The sequence below is a fragment of the Cornus florida genome, unplaced genomic scaffold, assembly GCF_030987335.1.
Source record: "Cornus florida cultivar Cherokee Brave unplaced genomic scaffold, ASM3098733v1 CherokeeBrave_3.0.0_Hap2_Chr06, whole genome shotgun sequence".
NCBI lineage: Eukaryota > Viridiplantae > Streptophyta > Magnoliopsida > Cornales > Cornaceae > Cornus > Cornus florida.
The window spans coordinates 59,355,135-59,376,559 of NW_026775576.1; the positions used below are offsets into that span (position 1 = coordinate 59,355,135).

General features: G+C 36.0%; 1 protein-coding gene across 2 annotated transcripts; it reads right to left on the reverse strand.

The window, feature by feature from the left end:
* Positions 1-450: 450 nt before the first annotated feature.
* LOC132311622 (aspartic proteinase 36-like) lies at positions 451-20,606 on the reverse strand. 2 transcript variants are annotated; one of them, XM_059809622.1, is made up of 10 exons: positions 20,190-20,604; positions 19,335-19,464; positions 18,568-18,818; positions 17,321-17,545; positions 12,993-13,152; positions 12,834-12,907; positions 12,482-12,572; positions 7,464-7,545; positions 5,781-5,852; positions 451-1,018 (listed from the first exon to the last, which is right to left on the reverse strand). In XM_059809622.1, exons 1-10 carry the CDS (start codon positions 20,417-20,419, stop codon positions 870-872), a joined length of 1,464 nt encoding a protein of 487 aa, XP_059665605.1. In that variant the 5' UTR covers positions 20,420-20,604; the 3' UTR covers positions 451-869. The 2 variants fall into 2 exon arrangements, with proteins under 2 accessions (XP_059665605.1, XP_059665606.1); XM_059809623.1 differs by lacking the exon at positions 451-1,018 and adding an exon at positions 2,231-5,359 and having other exon boundaries at positions 20,190-20,606.
* Positions 20,607-21,425: the final 819 nt, after the last annotated feature.

Genomic DNA, 21,425 nt, shown 5'->3' on the forward strand with positions numbered 1-21,425 from the left:
CAAAAGTACAAAAATACCCTCATTAATTTATATTTGTTTAACTGATGCAAGCAAAAAATCATAAATTTTTTAATAAACGTGTATTACTGCACTATATACTCCACGATACCCACCGCAGATCTTCACATAAGTCTTTAGGTTTGAATGGCTAATTGGACAGGAACATCAAGGAAAATCAATGATTTACAATAGTCTCATTGCACATCATGCGATAATTTTAAAATTTTTGACACATGTATCGACCCAACAACATACGCACTATTCAAGTCAAGAGTGCGATTCCAAAGCGAGACTTCAAAAATTTACCTTTCGGATCCCTACCAACGCCGCTATGCCCCTGGGGCATGAACTGGTTTCTTAGTTGGCTCTACTAACAAGAAGGAAAATGAGAAATTTGGATGCACTCATTTTATCACTGTAATGTAATGCAGTCATGACAAAAAAGGAAAACGAGAAACGCAAAGTTTTGAAATCCATCATAATACATAGTAAAATTCTCTGAAAAAAATAATGGCCTCACTATGAATGTTAATGAACTATTTGATTATCAGGGAACCCTCTTTTTCTACATTTCTCTGCTCTTCTATATTTTAAAATGAGATTAGTGAACTATTTCATCGTCACGAAGTGCCAAAAGAGCACTATTTTACCCTCTTGTTCTACATTTTTTTTTCTTCTCTCTTCTATAATTTAATACAAGTACCTCCCAGGAACAAAGTCAGTAGATTGCAATGACACTGAGAGTAACCTTTCTGAAGCCACTTGGTTTAAGTTGGGTGTTGTAAATTATAGCACAGTAGACAATGTTAACAAATAGAAGAATCAGATCGAGCAAATCAATGGGTGCCTTTCTACTAAATTGCAATGACTCAATGTATGAAATTGAGAAGGATAACCAATAAGATCAACAATGTCAAACTCCTTCCTGCATACAAACTGCAAGCGGAATTGATATTATGGGCGCCTACAAGATACTCGGCTTTAGTCTGTTCATCCTTCACTTTGATGCCCGAAGAGCCTGAAATCAACCATAAACGATTATTGTTTTTATTCAAAAGAAAGCTGTTCTTATATAAACTCACTAAAATTTCTTTCACATACTAGCACCTTGTCATCCAACAATTTTCTTTAAACAAACACAAAAGCACCACATTTCAATTTTAGTGTTGGGTTTCCCAATCATAAAATGAATCCCGGATAGCATGCAATGGAAATAAAGAACCTAGAATATTCACCTGTGATAATTAATATTTAATCTAAACACAGAAAGTCCATTCAAATTTATGCACCTTATATTCCAAGGTTACATCTTTTCTCTTAATTGAAAGAGAAACATCTTATGTTATTGTTGGTGTCTTACTTTCCTGTTCAAAAATCCTACCAAATTAGTGAATGGCTTGGTAACTCATGAAGGGTTGACGAAAGGTTGAGCAAGAAACAATGTAAGGGAGCTCCCAGTGCATGGCAGAAAGATACAACTCCTCGTACACAATTACAAGAATCAACTGGTGGACCACGTACACACCAGGATGAATTCACCACAAGTTTAATGCTGCTTGTCAATTCAACTGTAGTTTATTTTCCCATTAATTCTGAAGGGACTTTAATCACCGAAATCATATGGCAACGGTTTCAAAACATTTGAGCCAGCCAAGTAATATCCATTAAGCATATATGATGCCAATAAGAAGCTCAACAACAGATTTGACGAACCTGTGTAACATAATTGTTTTTCAACACAAAAGATGATATTTATTGTCTGTATTTGAACCCACCGGTCCACTTGTTCCCAAATATAATATGTTGGCCTAAAGGCTCTCCGAGCAAGCTTAACTGGGAAGTTTCGATGATTCTAATCTATTAATGCGTGAGCTAACTATCTACTTGAGTGTGTTTCATTTCATATATACATTTATACTCAAGTACATAGGAAGGTTCATAGTGTCCATTCTCACAGCCAAGGAACTCAACTACAATGAATATCAGAGTTCAAGAACTTAGGCATGTGAGTTGATCCATGAAGCTAAAGCTCAAATCTCTTCATAAAGCACAAAGATGAAATCTAAAGACAGCAATGGCAGGACTGCTGGCCGACTCAAGTATTGAGATGATCAACCAAAAAGCTGGAAAGCTCATCTGATGATCAAGACTTGGGTAGGTTAGGATTGGGGGAATGTTAGATTAAAATGTAAAGTTATGTTGAGTAACTTCATTTTAAAAGCTCAGTCCCTTAACCAATGTGTCATAAGCCTTCATGCATTTAGGTCTTTAGGAATTAACACATGAACTGGAGTACTCACTCCTTCAGTGCAACTTCAATGAAATCTTCTTGAAGAAGATTTAATCCTTTATTCTTATAGGTCCTTAGGAGCAAATTTGCCTAACTGACTCAAAGATTATTTATATAAGTAATCTTCCAAGCTCCTGAACAAAGCTTCACGAACATAGGCATCTTATAGAGAAAGTCTCATCCTCTCTTTCATGACCCTAGACATCTTCATGAGACTTTAAATCTCTTTCTCAGATACACGAAAAGCCACATGGATATCTCCTTATGAGATTCCTCTTCTATGAGTTCGAGACTAGTTCACACCTATTTCACAACTGACCAAAGCTTTCAAGAGAAGCTTTCCTTGCATCTTCCTAAGGTCGGCTGGTCTGACTTCTCCACATGAGTCAGATAGTTGTCCTTCAACTCACTTCACACTTATTGCGCCAAACACACACTGATACAAAAACATTTGTGATGATGACTCCAACAGCTATATATTTGAATCAAGTTGAAGTATCAGCTTATTTGAATCGAGTTGGAAGTTTGAAAAAGAGTCAAAACACAGGTCAAAGGCTCAACGACACACAAAATGCCATACACATCACACAAGACGCCTCTCATAGTCGTCTTACAAGTACAATTCATTACACACCTTACACGAACAGCCTCTTTATTCTTCCTTCATCTTCCCCAAATAATTTTTTTTTTTAAGTCGGCTATAAATACGGTTCTGTCCCAATGTCTCAAACTTGAGAGTAGTAATTATACTAACCTCCACCTTAGATGCAGAGTGTGGGTGATACAGTGTACAGAAACCAGTACACTGGTGTAAGCTTGAGTGTGAGTACCGAGTATAGAGAGTCAGAGACCAATACTTGAGTGAGGAAAGAGTGGAACTGAGAGTGGAGTTCTTATACCATACTCTAGGTGAGTTGATTATGAGAGAAACAACACAATCACCAGCACTTCTGTATGTGAGAGAGCGTGTGGGTGAGACAGAGCACCTAAACAAGTGCTTCTGTGTGAGTGAAACAGAACACTTGAACCAGTGCTTCTGCAAGTAAAACAGAGCATTTGAACCAGTGCTTCTGTATAGTGAAACAGAGCACACGCCTGTGCATCTGTGTGTGAGTTCTTGAGCGAGTGTACAGAGACCTATACACATGTGAGTGAGTGAATTGAGTGAGAAAGAGTACAAAACCAGTACTCTATTCTGAGTGAGTGAATGCGAGTTAAACTCGCCGTTATGCATCTTCACTATACAACCTAAGTTGAGCTTTTACTTTGAAATACTTATGACTCTAGGTTGAGAGCTTTATTGTTATAACCATCCATTAAAGGGATATTCACGTAGATGGTTACCTCAAATCTTCTACCAAATTTTTGAGAGAATTCCAAGTGATTCACTTGGCAACTGAACTACTTGTGGACCATTGTAAAGGTTAAGTCTGAGCCTGCAAAAGAGGAGATGACCCTTGGCATCTCAAAAACAAGGAGGTTTGTGCTCTTTAGCCTCAAAAGGAGTGAATTACTCTTCAGCTCGTAAAAAGGGGGGTTTGCTTGTCACCCGAAGATTAGCAGCTAATGGAATCCTCAAGAATTCTCAAGGCATGGATGTAGGTTACCATGGTTGGTGGTGAACCATGTAAAAACCTGTGTGTCATATGGTTTGCATATATCTTAACTCCTACTTTTACTTGGCTAATTCATTGATATGCATGATACAATATTCTGTTTTTCTTCTACCTGCATAACTGTGTTATACAAAAGTATCTCATGAGCTATGTATGTTTGTTTTGAGAGGGAGTAATAAAGAAGAATGCACATATGCTTAGGATAGCTAGTCTTCTTAGTTACCTTCTCCTTTCAGATAGTAATCTAAGGAGTATTGATGTATTGACTACAAACATAGGCATATCAGATTGAAAAATAATAAATGCACAAACCCTGCAAGTAAATTGAATGTCTTCAGTTTAATCCAAGTTTTCCAAGTAATAATACAATTAAGAGGATTACTGTGAAACATTTAAGAAAATACATCAAAAGCACAAAAAATGTATCTAAGCATTGAAGAGCTATGCACATAGGAGTCTTGTGTTTCGAATGGTTAATGAGATAACATAAGAAGTTTAAGAACTGATCTATCCCCCCCCCCCACCCAAAAACACACGCGCCCCACACACAGGGTCCTTGTCTGGGCAGCATAATAGCTGTGGTGTTGTGGCCCGAATTTTGTCGAAAAATAGGAAATTTTTTGACCCGGTTTTCTCTTGTAGGTTGTGGACATTGTTTAGTACTCTCTTGTAGCCCGGTATATAAGGGTGTTAGGGTTTGGTGTGGGGAACGAGAGAAAACTTAAAACTGCAAGAGAGAGAGAGAGAGAACTGGGTTTGGGGTCGAAACTTGTAATCTCCTGATTTTTGCATAGTGAAATGTTTCGCCAGATCTTCAACGTGGACATATGCTTTTCTGAACTATGTTAATCTTTGTGTTCTTTGTGTATGGCGTGTTTACTTTTCTGATGTGATTCTTGATTTGTTCTTGGTTCGCAGCATTTTGTCGTAACAATAGTCTACATGGAACTTTCAGCTAGCCACATGGCATATCCACTTGACCTCGCATCACTCCTGCATCTTGCAGTGTACCACTCTCCAATTTCTGGTTGACGCGTGGACATGGCTCCTGATGACACGTGATACGCTCAAGACATGACACACGTCAGCTCTTCATGAAACTCCACAATTGTCAAGTATCATGGCCAGCCACTGCTAGCAGCTTTGACTGCGGAGGATGAACAAAGAAGCAAGGCTCTTTCCACCACTGCACCGCCTATGTCAAAACCAACATTTTTGTAGGCTCCACAGTTCATTCTCCTAATTAACTCCAACCGTACTTTGTATGATTGAGCCAACATTTTCCAGTTGTGTGGCACACCATCTATACAAGATTTGACTCTACAGCTCTCCAATCAATGCAGTCAATCTTTCATAGAGACAACCTCTTCAAATTTCAATAAAGGTTCCAGCATGCAATGCACCCCTGATACACATTGTGAACTACCTGATCAAAAGCAGGACCAAGGAGCTCCTGCAGTTCAGTGTTGGAAATGGACTTGAGATGGCTCTTTTATATGTATTTTGATATGTTCAAAATGCGATTTGATACTATATGCGGTTAAGTCAAAAAATTTGTTCCGTTGGAATGGAATAATGTACCTATAACAGCTTAAGCTTTTATATTAGATGGTTATTAACAACTACCTAAGATCTACTTCAATTTAAATAGTAAAACAGCGAACCTACAGAATTGTTATTAACTTGTTGCACAAATGAAACAGATCCTACCTCTCAAGATATATTTGAGAAAAGGGGAGAAAAAAATCATAAAACATGGCTGTCTGGAAGTGTGAACTAAACAAAATGACATTTAATAATAATTTTATTTAAAAGGAGTAAGCTATAAAACCATCCAGCATCACAGAAGAAATGGGACGAGAAATTATACTCACAGTTGTGTTCAGCCCATCCAATAGTGTTTTTTTCAAGATCATACACAAATACTTTATTTGATAGAACAATATCTGCATTTGAAAGCAACGTAATTAAAGTTAGATGAATGGACATATAAAATTCATCACTATTTTTTAAAAAAAAAAAAAGCCACCATCAATCGTGACCAATCTTTGCTCATATTTTAAGTATGATGACTCAATCCAGGAAATAGGATTGCAACAGTGTAAACCAAAGAGTATCAGAAAAAGAAAAGGATTTTTAACATTCTAGCAAATAAAATCAGAATCTACTTGTGATGGACCACAGCTTCAATATAGAAGCATATTAACATAATTTATAGATATAGGCTAGCATATCAGAAAGCATAGTAGATTTTATCACATCAGAAGAAGGGACATGATAGCATGTGGCTTAACTGAGGCTATGGCCTTAGATAAAGCGGAATGAAAACATAGGATTCATGTAGCCAATCCCAAATAATTGGGAAAAAGGCTTGGTGGTGGTTGTTGTAATGAATATTGATTACTTTTCAGAAAACCAAAAGACAGCCTAATACACCATCTTAAAACAGACACAACTTACATGGTACACTCTAGGAGGTGAAGTGGCTAAGAAAATAAGGCAGCTCCTCATATCAATGGGCTTTTCTATCCTTGTCTATTACCTTCCAGGTTTAGGGGATTTCTGAAAAGTCAATTGTTTGGTCTCAAGAGTTTAAACGATGCCTAATATAGTATGTATCCAAACAAGTGCAACTGGTACCGGCCAATAAATTTGGCATAGATATATACAGAGGTGACATGAAATTCAGAACCAATCAGAAATATAACCCTTAAGTATGCAAATAACAGAGGCAGCAGACCATGCACTATGCACCCCAAGAAAGTGAAATCAGTAGATGTGACCAATAGGAACTAGAAAGGACCAGAATGAGTATTTTACTGTTAGGAAAACATATAAATCAGTTTTCTAAACAATCAAAGAAGAGTAACATAGTAAGAAAGTCTGATAGAGTACTTAAGAGACTGGATCTCTCTATAATACGCAAGTATAGCAAAGACGAGGATGATCAGATGGAGGAGTGCATGATAAAAAAACATCAAGTGATGGGCAGAAGTATAATTTGTGCGGTATCTTTAGCTGGGGGAATATGTAGGTTTCATATCTTAATTAAGAGACGGATGTACATGTCATAACCCCCCACCCCAAAACAAAAAATAAAATATATAAATAAATAATAAAAAAGAATTATGGATAGCACCATGGACAGATTCCAAGAGGGAAAAAAAGTTTGAAATGGTTCGTTCATAAATGCCATTGACTAGGGTTTACATGGTTCAAACTGCAGGACAGGACAAAAAGGTCAGAATGATGTGGGTAAATGAAATGGCATAAAACAATATGGCCTATAACTAACAGAATACATCGTTAAATATTAAAAGGATTGCAGGTGATGATATACACTGGTTGTCAACTAAAACCAACCGTCATTATAGGGCTCTGGTTAAACATCAACTGATTGGTAAGGCGGTTAGGATAGCTCATAGACAAGATACTTGATCTAACACATCTGGGACATAACTTGACCAAAATGCAAAAAGTTGGGAGTTAAGATTCTCAAAAGCTGCTAAAGTTTATGTGACATTGATCCAAAAGTAAAAAATAAAATTGAACCAAACCTCCCAAAAGAATCAATTCCTTTCCATTCTTTGATTTCACCCCGCTCCCACTGTTCTGCCAGCCAATACACCACTCATCACCCTGCAAACATGACATCAGGGAGGTCATTAAGTGAAAGAATAATAGGTGATATGAGAACCAAAAGTAAGAAACCAAGTATTATAAAAATACTAACAAAACAATATAAACCATATTGAGTGCCATAGCACTTAAAACTATGAAGTGCCATAGCAATGTCTGCCACCACGAACATACCTTCTCCAATAAGCTTCATGTATGGATGTAGATTTCGATTAAAAAATAAAAACATACTGTTGGGGAAATAAACAATTACCCACAACAAATAACCCAACCATTCACAGAAACAAATCACGTGGGAAACAAAACACAGGAGATATATGTGGTTCACCCAAAAGCAGGACTACGTCCACAGAGAACAAGCTTTCCACTCAAGATTGTAAACTGCACAAGATAGAGGATTACACAGAGATTTCACTCTACACCCCCAACCCTCACGTACCCAATCACTCACAAAGAAAATCTAAAATCTCTTCTCACAGTTCTTCACACGAAGTGTCCTTTTAAATACAATGAAAGTAATCCTCTCTAACAATCTCCCACATGAGCTAATCACAGAAGATACGAGTTTATCATTGCCTTCATGTTACATATGTTATAACGTGGGTGGACCCCAACAATCTCCCCCTCCACCCACGAGGAAGAGAAATCATCGAGCACACCTGTACAACGCATGAGACTTCTACTTGCAAATCCACAAGTAGTCCATTGGCCTTTCTGTATACCAGCTACACATAACTGAACCAAATTCAAACTCCACCTTGATTCCATGGCTAATGCATACATGTAGTTGAACCAAGTCAACACGATCAAGTGACTCTGAAAGAGGACCTCGATGAGACCACTTCACAAGCAAGAATTTCTAACTCATCATCATTTGTCTGGAAACGCGTCACCTCCATCTCTATTGCATTTACCAATGAGACCTGTCGCAAGATCTTGCTTTCACATGCCCGTTTCCAATCAGCAATCGAAGTCCAAGTACCATTGGTACCCCTCACCAAATGATAGAATCCACCACTCTTTTCTCCTTGCATTAACACCATGCAATCCTTCGTAATTTTCATGACTCCTTCTGCAATGGAGCACTTGCAGTCTATGGAATTCAAACAGCTCAATGATATCAAATTACACCACAACTTTGGTACGCAGGCAATGTCCCTCTAAGTGCGTACCACTCCATCAAACATATTGATTTTTACCGTTCCCACACCATTCACAGTACACTTATCACCATTGGGCATAAAGAACTATTCTCAAGTCCTTCAAACGAATCAAAATATTTTTTCACGGAGCAAATATGGTTCGTAGAACCCAAATTTAATATCTAGTCATGTTGAGTAAGAGTGTTACCTTTGGAAATTATGAGAGCATCTCCAAAGTCTTTGTTTGGAGCACATGCGATAGATGCATTATTCTTGCCGCCATCTTCCATTCCCTTTCCAAGTGGACAGTCCTTTCTGATGTGGCCCCATTCACGACATCCATAGCACTGCTTGCCCTTTCCTCCCGTTAATCTAGACCTATTGTTGTTAGATTTATGGGAATACTGCCTTCCCCTATTCTGACCATAAGCAACCATGGCTGAGTCATGGCTCATATCACCAGCGTCCCTCCTCTTATCATTAGACAAGAGAGTAGACTCAACATCCTCCATCTTCAATGTTTCCTTTCCATATAAGATGGTAGTCAAAATGGTCTCATACGAATCCGGAAGTGACGTAATAAGTAATAAGGTCTTGTCTTCTTCCTTAATTTTAACATCAACTTTTACAAGTTGATCAATGATACCATGAAATACATTCATGTGTTCCAAGAGATTTCCGCCTTCCTCTATCTTCAGCTTATACAGATCACGCTTTATATTGGCTTTTGTGTGAGACCCTTTGCTAAATACAACTTCTCAAGCTTCTCCCACAATTTTGGTGCCGAATTCTCTCCATTAACATTGTTAATGATATTATCTCCGATACAGAGCTGAATAGTACTGAGACATCGCAACTCTACATCTTCCTACTCATGATCTGCCATCTTTTCCGGCTTTCCATCATTTCCCTTTAAAGCTCGATGTAAGCCTTGTTAAACTAGGATGTCCTTCACTCTACTTTGCCAAAGAGTGAACCTACCCTTGCCATCAAATCTCTCCGCCTTAAATTGTGAAGCAATATATATATATATATATATATATATATATATATATATAAGTAAGTTTAAATTGTGAAGCAATATTACCAGCCATGATTATCATAAGTGCCTAAGACAAACAACACCAGTGTTATGACAAAAAATCTAGATCAAAAACTTTTTAATCAAATAGCTTGTGTGTAAGCCTATGGCTCTTATACCAATTGTTGGGGAAATAAACAATTACCCATAACAAATAAACCAACCATCCACAGAAACAAATCACGTGGAAAACAAAACACGGGAGATAAACGTAATTCACCCAAAAACAGGGCTACGTCCACGGACAAGATTTCCACTCAAGATTGTAAATTGTATAAGATAGAGGATTACACAGAAATTTCACTCTACACCCTTAACCCTCACGTACCCAATCACTAAAGGAAAATCTAAAATCTCCTCACAATTCTCCACACGAACCACATGAAGTGTCCTTTTAAATACAATAAAGGTAGTCCTTTAAAACAAGAGTTATAACCCTTTCAAGATACAATGAAAGTAATCCTCTCTAACAATCTCCTGCGTGAGATAATCACAGAAGATAAGAGTATATCATCGCCTTGACATTACGTTATAATGTGGGTGGACCCCAACACACACAATATCAGAAACTCTCACCCAAACACAAAGATATGTGATACCTAAATTTTGTTGTGCTCTATCACTATCCTCATTCCTCACTTATGTTCGTCATTCTATATTCTCCAGTGCGAAAATTTTATTCTCTAGAAGTCGATGTGTTTAAATGGATAGTGTGTTGTGCCCTGAGTTCTACTAACCTTTGTTAACACGTAGTCCATGATACCACAAAGTCTTGCTCAGGGGATTGTATAGGTTAGCAATTTTTGAACTTGACAAGCCCTTATCTCTTGACAATCTGGGGCGACTTACAAGCTTACAACAATCCTTTTGACATTAAGGTCTACCCTTTGTCCTAGTTGCACCTTTAGCATCAATCAGATCGCTCCCTCTTAAAGCTGTAATCATGGTCTTCATTGGACATGACCATACCATATTACAAAACTTTTTCCCGGAATCATTTTTTTTAATTAAAAAAGAAAAAAAAAAAAAAAAAATCTTGTGGCTACATTTAAACTTTTCATGGATTTTTGTGGTCACTTTTAACATTTCAATGACTTCTTTTTAATTTTGTGGCCCTTTAACTTTTCATGAATGCATTTGTTGCTCAATCTCTCTTTTTCTATATCATCCATCCCAACATCATGTAATCATCTAAAGTCACTACATAGGCACTTTGTCTCTCGACTCTCAGCATTATACACCACAATATATGGCTAACCTCAAGTCTCAAATTCTTAGCATTCTCTAGCATAAAACGATTTTGGTCTTATATGCTAACAGTATATAAAAAGCAAATTCCAATCCAACTAATCAAGGCCTTGAATTCCAATCCAAACTAATCAATGTCGACCGGATAAATTCTTCTTCATCATTCAACACTACAGTCTATCATACCATTCTCACCTTTTGGCAAATACAAGTAGAATTGAATCGCTCCTCTGTACAAGAGTATTCATCTGTTATTGTCGCAGATGACAGATCAGCCACAAACAACTTCAACAGATTTTAGCATCAATCCGTGCCATCTTTTAACAATTCGATGATGCAACCTCAGTGTCTCCATTTTAAGAAGACCCCTTTCTTGACAACAAGATAAAGATTCTAATGTCTACCACAAACACGATGTACCATAAAGCATAAAGGGCCTCAAAACTATCTCAAAAATTTTCTACTTAGGACTTGTTGCACAACACTCCAAAAACAATTACCACTCATACATCTCTCTAATTATAGGGAAACGTTCCTAATATTGAAGTAGCTACTCCAAATGCATACTAAAAGGAGAAAAGGGGGTAAAAGTCACAAGCCAACTAGTGAACCAACTGTACCAGCCATTTCACCTCTCATTAGAAACATCATATTTTTTCTTTAAGTAGGGATATGTTAGTAATTTTCAAGATTAGGGATAACTAGTACAGTTATATTTGTTGGTCTCTAGGTTACTAGGTGTTTGATATGGGTTTTGGACTAGTCCTTTTCTTTTTTGAAATTACTTGAATTTTACTTTTAGAATCATTTGTCTACTGGGAGTTTTTGATATCGAGTGTTAACTACAGTTTTGGGTGAACAAATCTTGTAGAGACAATTCAAAAAGATTCGATAAATAAAAAATTTCACTCCAGAATTTTGAAGACTTATAATGATGGATCTTCTTTAATCTCTCCTATGTCTATATCTTCTCTTTCTTATTGTTCTTTGTTTTAACATTGTTGTGCACATCTCAATAGCTCCAATCGTATCCCCAAATCTCCAACCCCTTTCCATAAGCTCTGCCCAAAAGTAGCGTTGGATTCACCCACTGTATGAGTCCAACTGTCTAAGACTCCTCATCTCATGCTGCACATACTATAACATTTTTACCAGTTCAGTTTATATATTTCAGTTCAGTACCCATCACCATATATATATTAAATCGAGAAGTAAGAAATTAAATACAGTACAAAAGCAAAACCAAAAACAAAATATTGCATTATGAACTATAGATACCACGGGTAGAACCCAGTCTTTGATAGAAACGTGACCTTGTTTCCTTAGAATATTTGTCCAAGGATTGAAATGAGATGGCATGATTTTAATATGAAAACGCCATTACAATTCCAAGCACCTCAGACTGAGTTATTGATTTAGAGAAACAGATGAGGTATTCTGAAGTTCTGAAACACATTATACTTACATTTAATTGGAACAAATAATCACGAGGATAAATTTTCAAAGAAAGAGAATTCTCGAAACGAAAAGTGACGGCTGGAAATCCATCGTCCACTCTGCAAGAGCAAAGAAAAGGAAAACATAAGAGGGATCTTCACATCATCGCTGCACCAACTGGATTAAATCGCTTTCAAACAGAACTTGTGTTCAACACAAATAAATTCAATAATAATATATTTTGGGAAAACCAATAGATGAAATTCTTGATGCTAACCTGTTTCAATATTGCAAGGAAAAAAAGAACTTCAGACATCATATATATAACATTTCCTGAAACGGAAACAACAGTAAAAGAAGCATGTGGTACGGGTCCTTACTTTCCGGTGTATTTAAAGCATTTGAACTGTTCTTCAACAGTACGAAAATTCAATTTAGGTTGCCGAGCCACAATCTAATTTAAAAAGGAAAAAAAAAAAATTATGTAAGTACTCTGGAGGCAAACTTCAAATGGATAAGCATTGAAAATTTTCACATACCTTTTTTATTAGAGGGTCAAACACACTCTGTGGAAGATAAGCCAAGGTTGTGCCACTGTCAATTACTGTCTTTCTCCCAGATGCAATGTCTGCATCTTTGGGAAGTTGTAGAACATCACTACCCACCTCAATTGCCTTCATAATAATATTGTAGTGTGCCCTAGGATTACAAAAAATAATAATAATAATTAAATAAAATTCAGACAAGATTCTAGTAAAGATTAAGGAAAGAAAAGCAAGAACTTCAGAAGGAAAAAAACGTCATGCAATAGCACATTTATTATGTTGAAGGATTTTAATATTTAAGTTACACCCTCTCTAACAGCTTAAGTTTTTGGAGTAGATGGTTGTTAACATGGTATCAGAGCAAGGTAGGTCTTGTGTTCAAACCTCACCGTCACCCTGATTTAAAAATTGAAACTTATGTGTTGGACCAAAAGAAGGCCACACATGAGGGGGCATGTTGAAGGATTTAAATATTTAAGTTACACCCTCTTTAACAGCTTAAGCTTTTGGAGTACTATATCATTAATTGATTTACCATTATTCAAAATATGTATCTAAATACTGAACTAGAGTTCACGCTACATGCAGTGAGATTACAGATTTTCATGTACATGTGGGGTTGCACCAAGAGTCTACATTGTCCATATTTATATTTACATTAATTTTAGATGAGACCATAAAAGATTTTTACCATAAAACATTCATTGGTGCATGTTGTTTGCCTATGACATGTAGTATTGGACACTTCTAAAGAAAACTTAGCAACTAAATTAGAAAGGTGGAGAAACACATTAGAATCAAAAGGGTTAAGGGTTAGTAAAACTAAAAATGAATATATGGAATGCAAATTTAATAAAGAGTCAGATATTAATGAGTTAATGAACACTTTCGGTATTTAGGGACATTTATACAAAAGGATGGTGAGATAGATGGTGATATAACTGGTAGAATTTTTGCAGGTTGGTCAAAATGGAGACAAGCTAGTGGCATTTTGTGTGATAAATGATTGCCATATAAATTAAAAGGAAAAATTTATAGAACAGTTATTAGGCAAACTATTTTATATGGTGCAGACTGTTGGGCTAAAAAAAAAGGGCAAGAACAACAAGTTTATGGAGTGATAATGAAGTTGTTAAGATGGATGATAAGAGTGACTAGAGAAGATATACAAACCAAAAAATTGAGAGAGAAAATAAGTTTGGCACCTATTAGTGATAAGATTAGAGAGACTAGACTTAGGTGGTATGGACATTGTTGGCCCCAAGGTTTCAAGCCATTAAAAGGGTATGGCTGTGCACAAAGACCAATGATTGCATCAGTGAGAGTGACGTGGTACATATAGGTGATGCTAAGGAAAGGGGAAGACCAAAACTAATGTGGGTTGAGATAATAAGAAAGGATATTGTAACATGTAGTTTAACTGAGAGAATGGCAACAACATTCATGTAGTTGATCCCAAATAGTCTGGAATAAAAAATAAAAAAACCTTAGTTGAGTTGTTCAACCATTTCATGAATGTAATCATTTAAAATTTATCATTTCTTTTTCTACATCCCTATCTTAACATTTGCATTTCGACTAAGGTAACTCAGGCAAGTTGGGAGATTGAGGAGACAACCCTGGCTCAACCCCAGGTATAAAACCTTTAACCCAAGTCCAACCCAACCCGACCTTCAACCCAAGATCCCCAACCTGAGCCCAACCCACAATCCAATGTTTAAGCTTGGGTTAAAAAATCGAACTGAAAATTGGTTGACTTGAGTTAGTCTGGGGTTTGGGTACTCCTACGTATAAAAAAAAAAACAAAAAAAAATTTGAATGTAAATATATAAAAAATAAAAATAAAATAAAAACGTAAACAAATTCTCAAGAAACTCATTTTCTAAGGAAAATATACATCAAATCAAGATCCAAAGAAAAGAGAAAGTTGAAAGAAGGTTGATCATGATTGTAAAAATATATATTATATTTAAAATTATAATTATAAATATATAAAAGTCATGTTACAATTCCAGTTTAGGTTGGATATGGGTTGTTGACAACTCAACCCAAGCCCAACCCTAATTAAGTTCAGGTTAAAAAAATTCAGCCCAAGCCATAATTGTAAAAATGGTTGTTTGAGTCAGAAAAATATGGTTGAACACAAGTTGGGTTTTGGTTAGCTCACCCAGTTGCAAACCTAATTTCAACCACATTTATTTAAAAAATGTTGGTTATTAAAGTTTTCAGAGGAAAGGGAGCATCCCTAGAGAAAAGATGAGCAGGCGAAAAATGTAATAGTGGAGTGCAGTAAACCTTGTCGCAAGAAAATAACCGACAAAAATTCCATCATCATACATGTTTACAAGTGGCAATAGTAAAAAAATGCCACATTAGACAACAAGGGATGTCAATTAGTGACAACCAAGACTAGATCAACATGATTATACTATAATATATCTCCAAGAGTATAGCTGCATAAGTAAAGTTAAGCATATAATGCACTTTGACCAACACTTGCAATATAGGATTTCTTCTAGTTCTTGCATATGGATGTGAGAAAGTTGAGACTCACACATCTCATGAATCATTGTGAACAGCAGAAGGTAATTTGGCCATTACCATTAGCTAGTTAAAGAAATGGCCTGTGGTCACTCTTAGTTCTTTGGTGTCAATAGAAGAATTTGACCACGCAAGTAAAATAACTATTTAGCTTCACAATCTCATAAATCTGCACCCAAATGCCAAATGTCAAAGAGTAGATCTACATCAAGGGACTATAGAAGGAATTTATATGGCTATGGCACGGGGATTCTCTCAACTTCTTTTTCTACTTTTTATTGTTATTTTACTGTTCTTTATTTTGTCACCCATGCCTCCTTTCAAAATATGATCTTGCAAAGAGGGGAAACATTGGAGGAGAAAGTACCTTCGCTTTTCTGACAAGAATTTTTTCATTTTTATGGCTTTCCTACTTGTTAAAGATTTACTGGAGGAATCAATGGAGGAAAATCCTTCAGTATTGATGTTCTTTCCTATTATTGAAGATTTACCGTTACTAGAGGAATCAGTGGAGAAAAATCCTCTAGTATTGATGTTGCTTCATATTTTCTATTTTTTTTTTTTTTTTCTTCCTAGTTGGTACTCACACAAACTTGTCTCTTCTGAAACTTGAACCCATGACCTCCTTTTGGAAAGTAAGAGGTTGATACGGCTAGGCCACTGGCCCGTTGGTTGCTTCCTATTTTCTAACTATTTCCATTCTCATAATTTCTTCTCCTGTATAGAGGAGTCTCCGCCATTGTATTGTGAATAAAAATAGAGTTCATAATAAAAGTGATGTAGCCCTTTGGGCTTTATGTGTCGTAAATGTAACCCCTAGTGGCTGAACTATGTTATATTCGCGTGTTGTTCTATCATTACTTCTCTCTTCAATCTTTCATATATATATTTTAACACTACTCTTCTTCATTCTTTGGCGTATCTCAATTCTTTCACTATATTCTTCTTTAAATTGTTTTCTTTTTAGTAGAAAAAGGAGAGGCCTCTTAGCATCTTCTTCTACTTTGCAACTACAAGGCTTCTTGAGCACTTACGCTCTAGAATGAAAGTCAAATGTTGAACATTTGGACAATCTTCTAATGTGTTTGCACAGAGTTGACTTCTTGAAATGTAAAAAGAAAAATTAAACACTCACATTCAGGAAAAAAATAAAAATTTAAACACTCCTGTCCAGAAATGAAGCACGTTATTTAGACTTGTTGCTCAGGTAACCACAAATCATAACAGAAGTAATATAACCAAATAACAGTATTGCTATGGAAGATTACCATAAATCATAGCAAAAGTAATATAATAAAATAATAATATTGCTACCAAAAGAACATAAAAAATCTAACTTAGAGCTATTGATGGAATTCCTCAAAAAATTACCAAACATGAAGCAGCATGGTTGATTGGCCATAGGTAAGAATAGATGAACCATTATATATACATGTTCCAAACATACCACAAAATTTGATGCATGTAGAAGTGGGCACCGGTAGTAATTCAAAGCATATGAAAGAAAAGAAAACCACATTTAAACCTTAATTCACAACAATGAAAGAATGATTTAAATTGAGAGAGAGAGAGAGGAAAAGGATGACTACATCACAGAAGAGGAAACCACTATGTCCACTTTATATGCTAACTTTCACACAGATTGTCAGTGCTGAACTAAACAGCCAGGTTGTCTAAACAGATGCAAAGACAATTGGACATTTAATTGTAATGAAAACAAACCATATCCAACTTGTGAAGGAAACGCTATTAAATGAAAAGTCAAAATATATATGACGTACTGATTTGGGACTATTGGAGTTGATTTTATTTTTGGCTGCACCACTTCTCCAAGAGCAAAAACTCCACCTCCTTTCTTACCATCCAAGCAATGTGCAAATATTTTTTTCACCTTTCCAGCTGATGCTAGCTGCGAGATCATGGAAGAATTTGCTTGACCAAAACCCAATATTCCATCAACCGCTTCTGAAGATGAACCTAGCTCCCCAGATTGTTTTGATCCACACCTATTTTATACCACAAAAATATCTAAATCCTAGAAGCAGCATAGCAAAAGCAAATGTGCTAACAAAATGGATCATATTTCAAAAAAAGATTAGGCCTGCGAAGGAACCACAAATCAAGAACTAGAGTTAAACATTTAAAATATCTAGGAACAAATGACTGAAAGAACTAGAGATGCAGGGGGGAGAAAATATCAAAGGACATATAGAAAATCCACCAGTTTAAACTCATCCAGCACATGGCCTTCAACATAGAGTAAAATAACTTGAAAGAAGCATCTACACAAGTATCACAAAACTAACTTGGAAGGAAGGTAAAAATCTTGCTACTAGTGATATATATGACCTTATATTGACCTTCATGAAAAAAAAAAAAAAAAAAAGGTACAATTCTAACATTGAAAAAATTGATACATTCCATTGATCATTAGGTCGATCATGCATTGTTATTGCTATTGCTAAAATATTTTTCTTTTCTTTTCTTTTCTTCTAAGTAATCGCTAATGTTTACCGGCTAAATAGCAACTTCACTACTTGGATATCACTTGTAGCAATGTGCATTAAAAGAAGGAGCAAGTAATGTGGTATTGTTAGGCTAACTATGATATACCTAAGAAGCATGATGAAGTACACAGTCAACGGATCATCACATCATTTCTCGAGGTTCTTAAACGAAGGAGCAAGTAATGTGGTATAACAACACTTTCTACAGCCCAGCAGTGTGATTTATAGAATGACAAGTGAACAGCATCATGATTAATAATAGTTTTTATTCCAAATTAGATTATGCATTCCTACTTGCTACTAGATGCATATCAAGCTAGCAACAAATGGAAGACAACCTGCAAGAAAAGGTAAGGCTTGTTGAGTTGTTACCATGAGGCAGATAGATCATGAGCAAAACAGTTAAGCCATGTGTTTGATTATTTCATGTATATACCAGTTCCAAAAGGTACTGGCAAGTACATATGGAAATTTATTTATTGATATGACACTACATTCTTGAAGTAGAATTGTGAACTCACCCAAAGGCAATAGTACCATTCATGGATGTCGTTTGAAGATTTCCAGATACTCTATTCATTTGTAAATTATCTTGAACAAAGAATCCTTCAGTACCGCTCCCATCTGCATAAGTAACAATATATTGACAACGTGCTCCAGCCCTGCAACCAGCAATTGGAACTTTTTCCAGTGCAGTAGTGCAAAAATCTTGATCACAAGCAATCATTTTTGCTGTTTTGGAGCCCTTTGGGTCGTACGGTCTCAGTTGTATCTGTAATAGAATAAGTTAATAACCATGGTAATAAATTTATCTTTCGAGACTCATTTATTTGGAAACCATGACAAAGTCTATAACCTATGTTACATGGACCCTTCAAAAGTAGTAAAGTACCCGTGTCAGACACATATTGCTTGGACATAGGTATGGAATATGTGTCCAACACTATTGGTTGGACATGTAGTTAAAAAGTATATCCAATCATTCAATTTTATTGTATTATTACTTGAAATGAGTTAAAATCCTATATTGAACACTATATTAGATAAAAACATTAATCTACTCTAGAATATTAAACTAATTAAATAAAATAAATATTTAGCAGTGTTTGTTTGTCATCTTGTTTAGAGATTTGACACGTCTGACACACGGATAAATACTCGTACCCGACACACGTGCCTGAGTCTATCATGTAACATAGTATATAACAGAACTCTTCTAGTCAATATATGCAAATGCTCTAAACGTGGTCATTGGATAAAAGTGATTCAGATGATAAAGAGGGCATACCCCAAGGTTACTTTTCGTAGGACATTTTTCGCAGCCAGCACAATTTACCCATAGAATATTACTTCCCGTATCGACCTGCACATGATAGTCGTTCGAAGGAGTCCCAAGTCCAATCTTAGCGAAATAGAGCCTGATTCATCAACCATATACAACAAATAAACATATAGAAATCAACGTACAATTGCATACATACATACATATATATATAAACAACTAATACATGTATTTAAAACCGCAATCAAATACCCAAAAAAAAAATTTTGAAATTCAAAATAACACATGTATTATATTATTCTCTTGTCCTAATGTCCCATAAATCAAAGGGAGTCACAAAAGGTTAAGGGCTAGCCCAATGCACGAGGCTCCCGTCATTGCTTGCAGTTGTTTCCTTGATTCAAACCCATGACCTCCAAGTCACAATGAAGAGTCACAAAAGGTATCAAAAATAATAATAAAATAAAAAGAAACATGAAGATTGTATTTTCCTGATAACACAGGGCGTCCCCACTCTCTTTCAAAGTATGAGTTTCCCTCCGGATACATGCAACCACCCAGAGCCACATGCATCAAGGAAGTCCCGGAGGAGTTGGACTCTAGCCATCTTCATTATCACCCAGAGACTCTAGCTACTTCAACGGTATAAAAAGTTTAAGGAAATCAAATTGGCACTGCGTTTATTCATCTAAAAATCAAACAAAAGCATCTACACAATCAATAGAATAATTACACATTAATAACAATAACAACAACAATTAATACCATCTATAAAATGCAAATGAAATTTACAATAAAACCCATATAATTCTAGAAGGAAGAAAATAATAATAATTGAAGTAAAGAAGGAAAACAACTAACCCTGCAGTGTTGGGATTGGCATTGCCACCCATGGGAAGATCAACTCCGGCGAGAACCCTACCATGCCGGCGGATATCATGGGCCTTGTATGCACTCAAAGACCTCTCACGCCCCGCAAATTTGTGCTGCACATTGAACACAAAATTGGCTGATACCAAACACAATTGAAGCACAAAAACAATCAACACCACCAATCTTCCTCTTCTGAATTCCATCACAGAAATAGACATGTGTATATATATAATTGAAAACAACACTAAGTGTAATTATCAATGAAATAAATTTGATTCTTGATTTTAGGTTTTGAAGATTTGATAGAACATTGTAATGTAGAAGGAGAGAAAATTGGAGGCTGCCTCGTTTCGGGGGTTGCGAGGAGGCGACAACCAAATGGAAGCGATTCGGAGGTGAAAAACATAGAGAGAGAAAGAGGAGAGAGAAACAGAGAGAGAGTCGGGGGCTTACGAGATTTTCGCGGCAACCAGACAGTTGTGCTCTGGAATTCAACAGAGAGGATCGGTGAAGCGAAGATTTTGGTAAGGCTGTCTGAGCGAGCACTATATTAGTTTTAGTTAGTTAGTTAGCCATGTGTATTTTTAACTGGGCACCACACAGTGGTATGACTCTTTATCTAATATAAAGTTGACCTTAATATATGTTTTTATATATTTCAACTTTATACATTTAATATTTGTTACCCTTGTATTTTATCTCATTTTTGGAGTATATCTTTAATTACTAAATTAGAAATTATAAAGATAAATAGTTAGGGGTATTCTACTTTGACCTTTTTTAAATTTTATAATTAAAAAAGAGGTGTCCATTTGTCATTTTTCAAAAGTCTTCTAATTGGAAAACATCTTACTTGACACGGGTGAAATTTAAGTCGAAGACTTGCGCAGCGAAGGAGATTCGAACCTGTACTTGGTACACTGGATATTGAATTTAAGTCGAAGACTTGCGCAGCGGAGAGGATTCGAACCTGTACTTGATACACTAGATACTGTTCATCTACACACCGAAAGACTATCCTACCATCCAACTAAGTATACCACATAAATGATAAAAATGGAGTATTTCCTCACCTGTGAGATTTAAGTATTGTCCATTACAATTATGTTAATTCAATTAGCTTATATAATTAATCTTACCATGTTAGATTTTGGGAATAAAACTCGTTTTAACTCTATTTGTCTATTAGTCCGATTAGCTTAAGATTATTTTGTGACATGTTTC

Excerpts from the sequence above, each read along its gene's own strand:
- LOC132311622 (XM_059809622.1), bottom strand. The coding sequence starts at position 20,419 with ATGTCTATTTCTGTGATGGAATTCAGAAGAGGAAGATTGGTGGTGTTG. Across the intron at positions 13,153-17,320 it reads ACTCCAATAGTCCCAAATCA|GGCACACTACAATATTATTA; the intron begins GTACGTCATATA and ends TTGTAATCCTAG. Across the intron at positions 12,573-12,833 it reads TGCTTTAAATACACCGGAAA|AGTGGACGATGGATTTCCAG; the intron begins GTAAGGACCCGT and ends TTGCTCTTGCAG.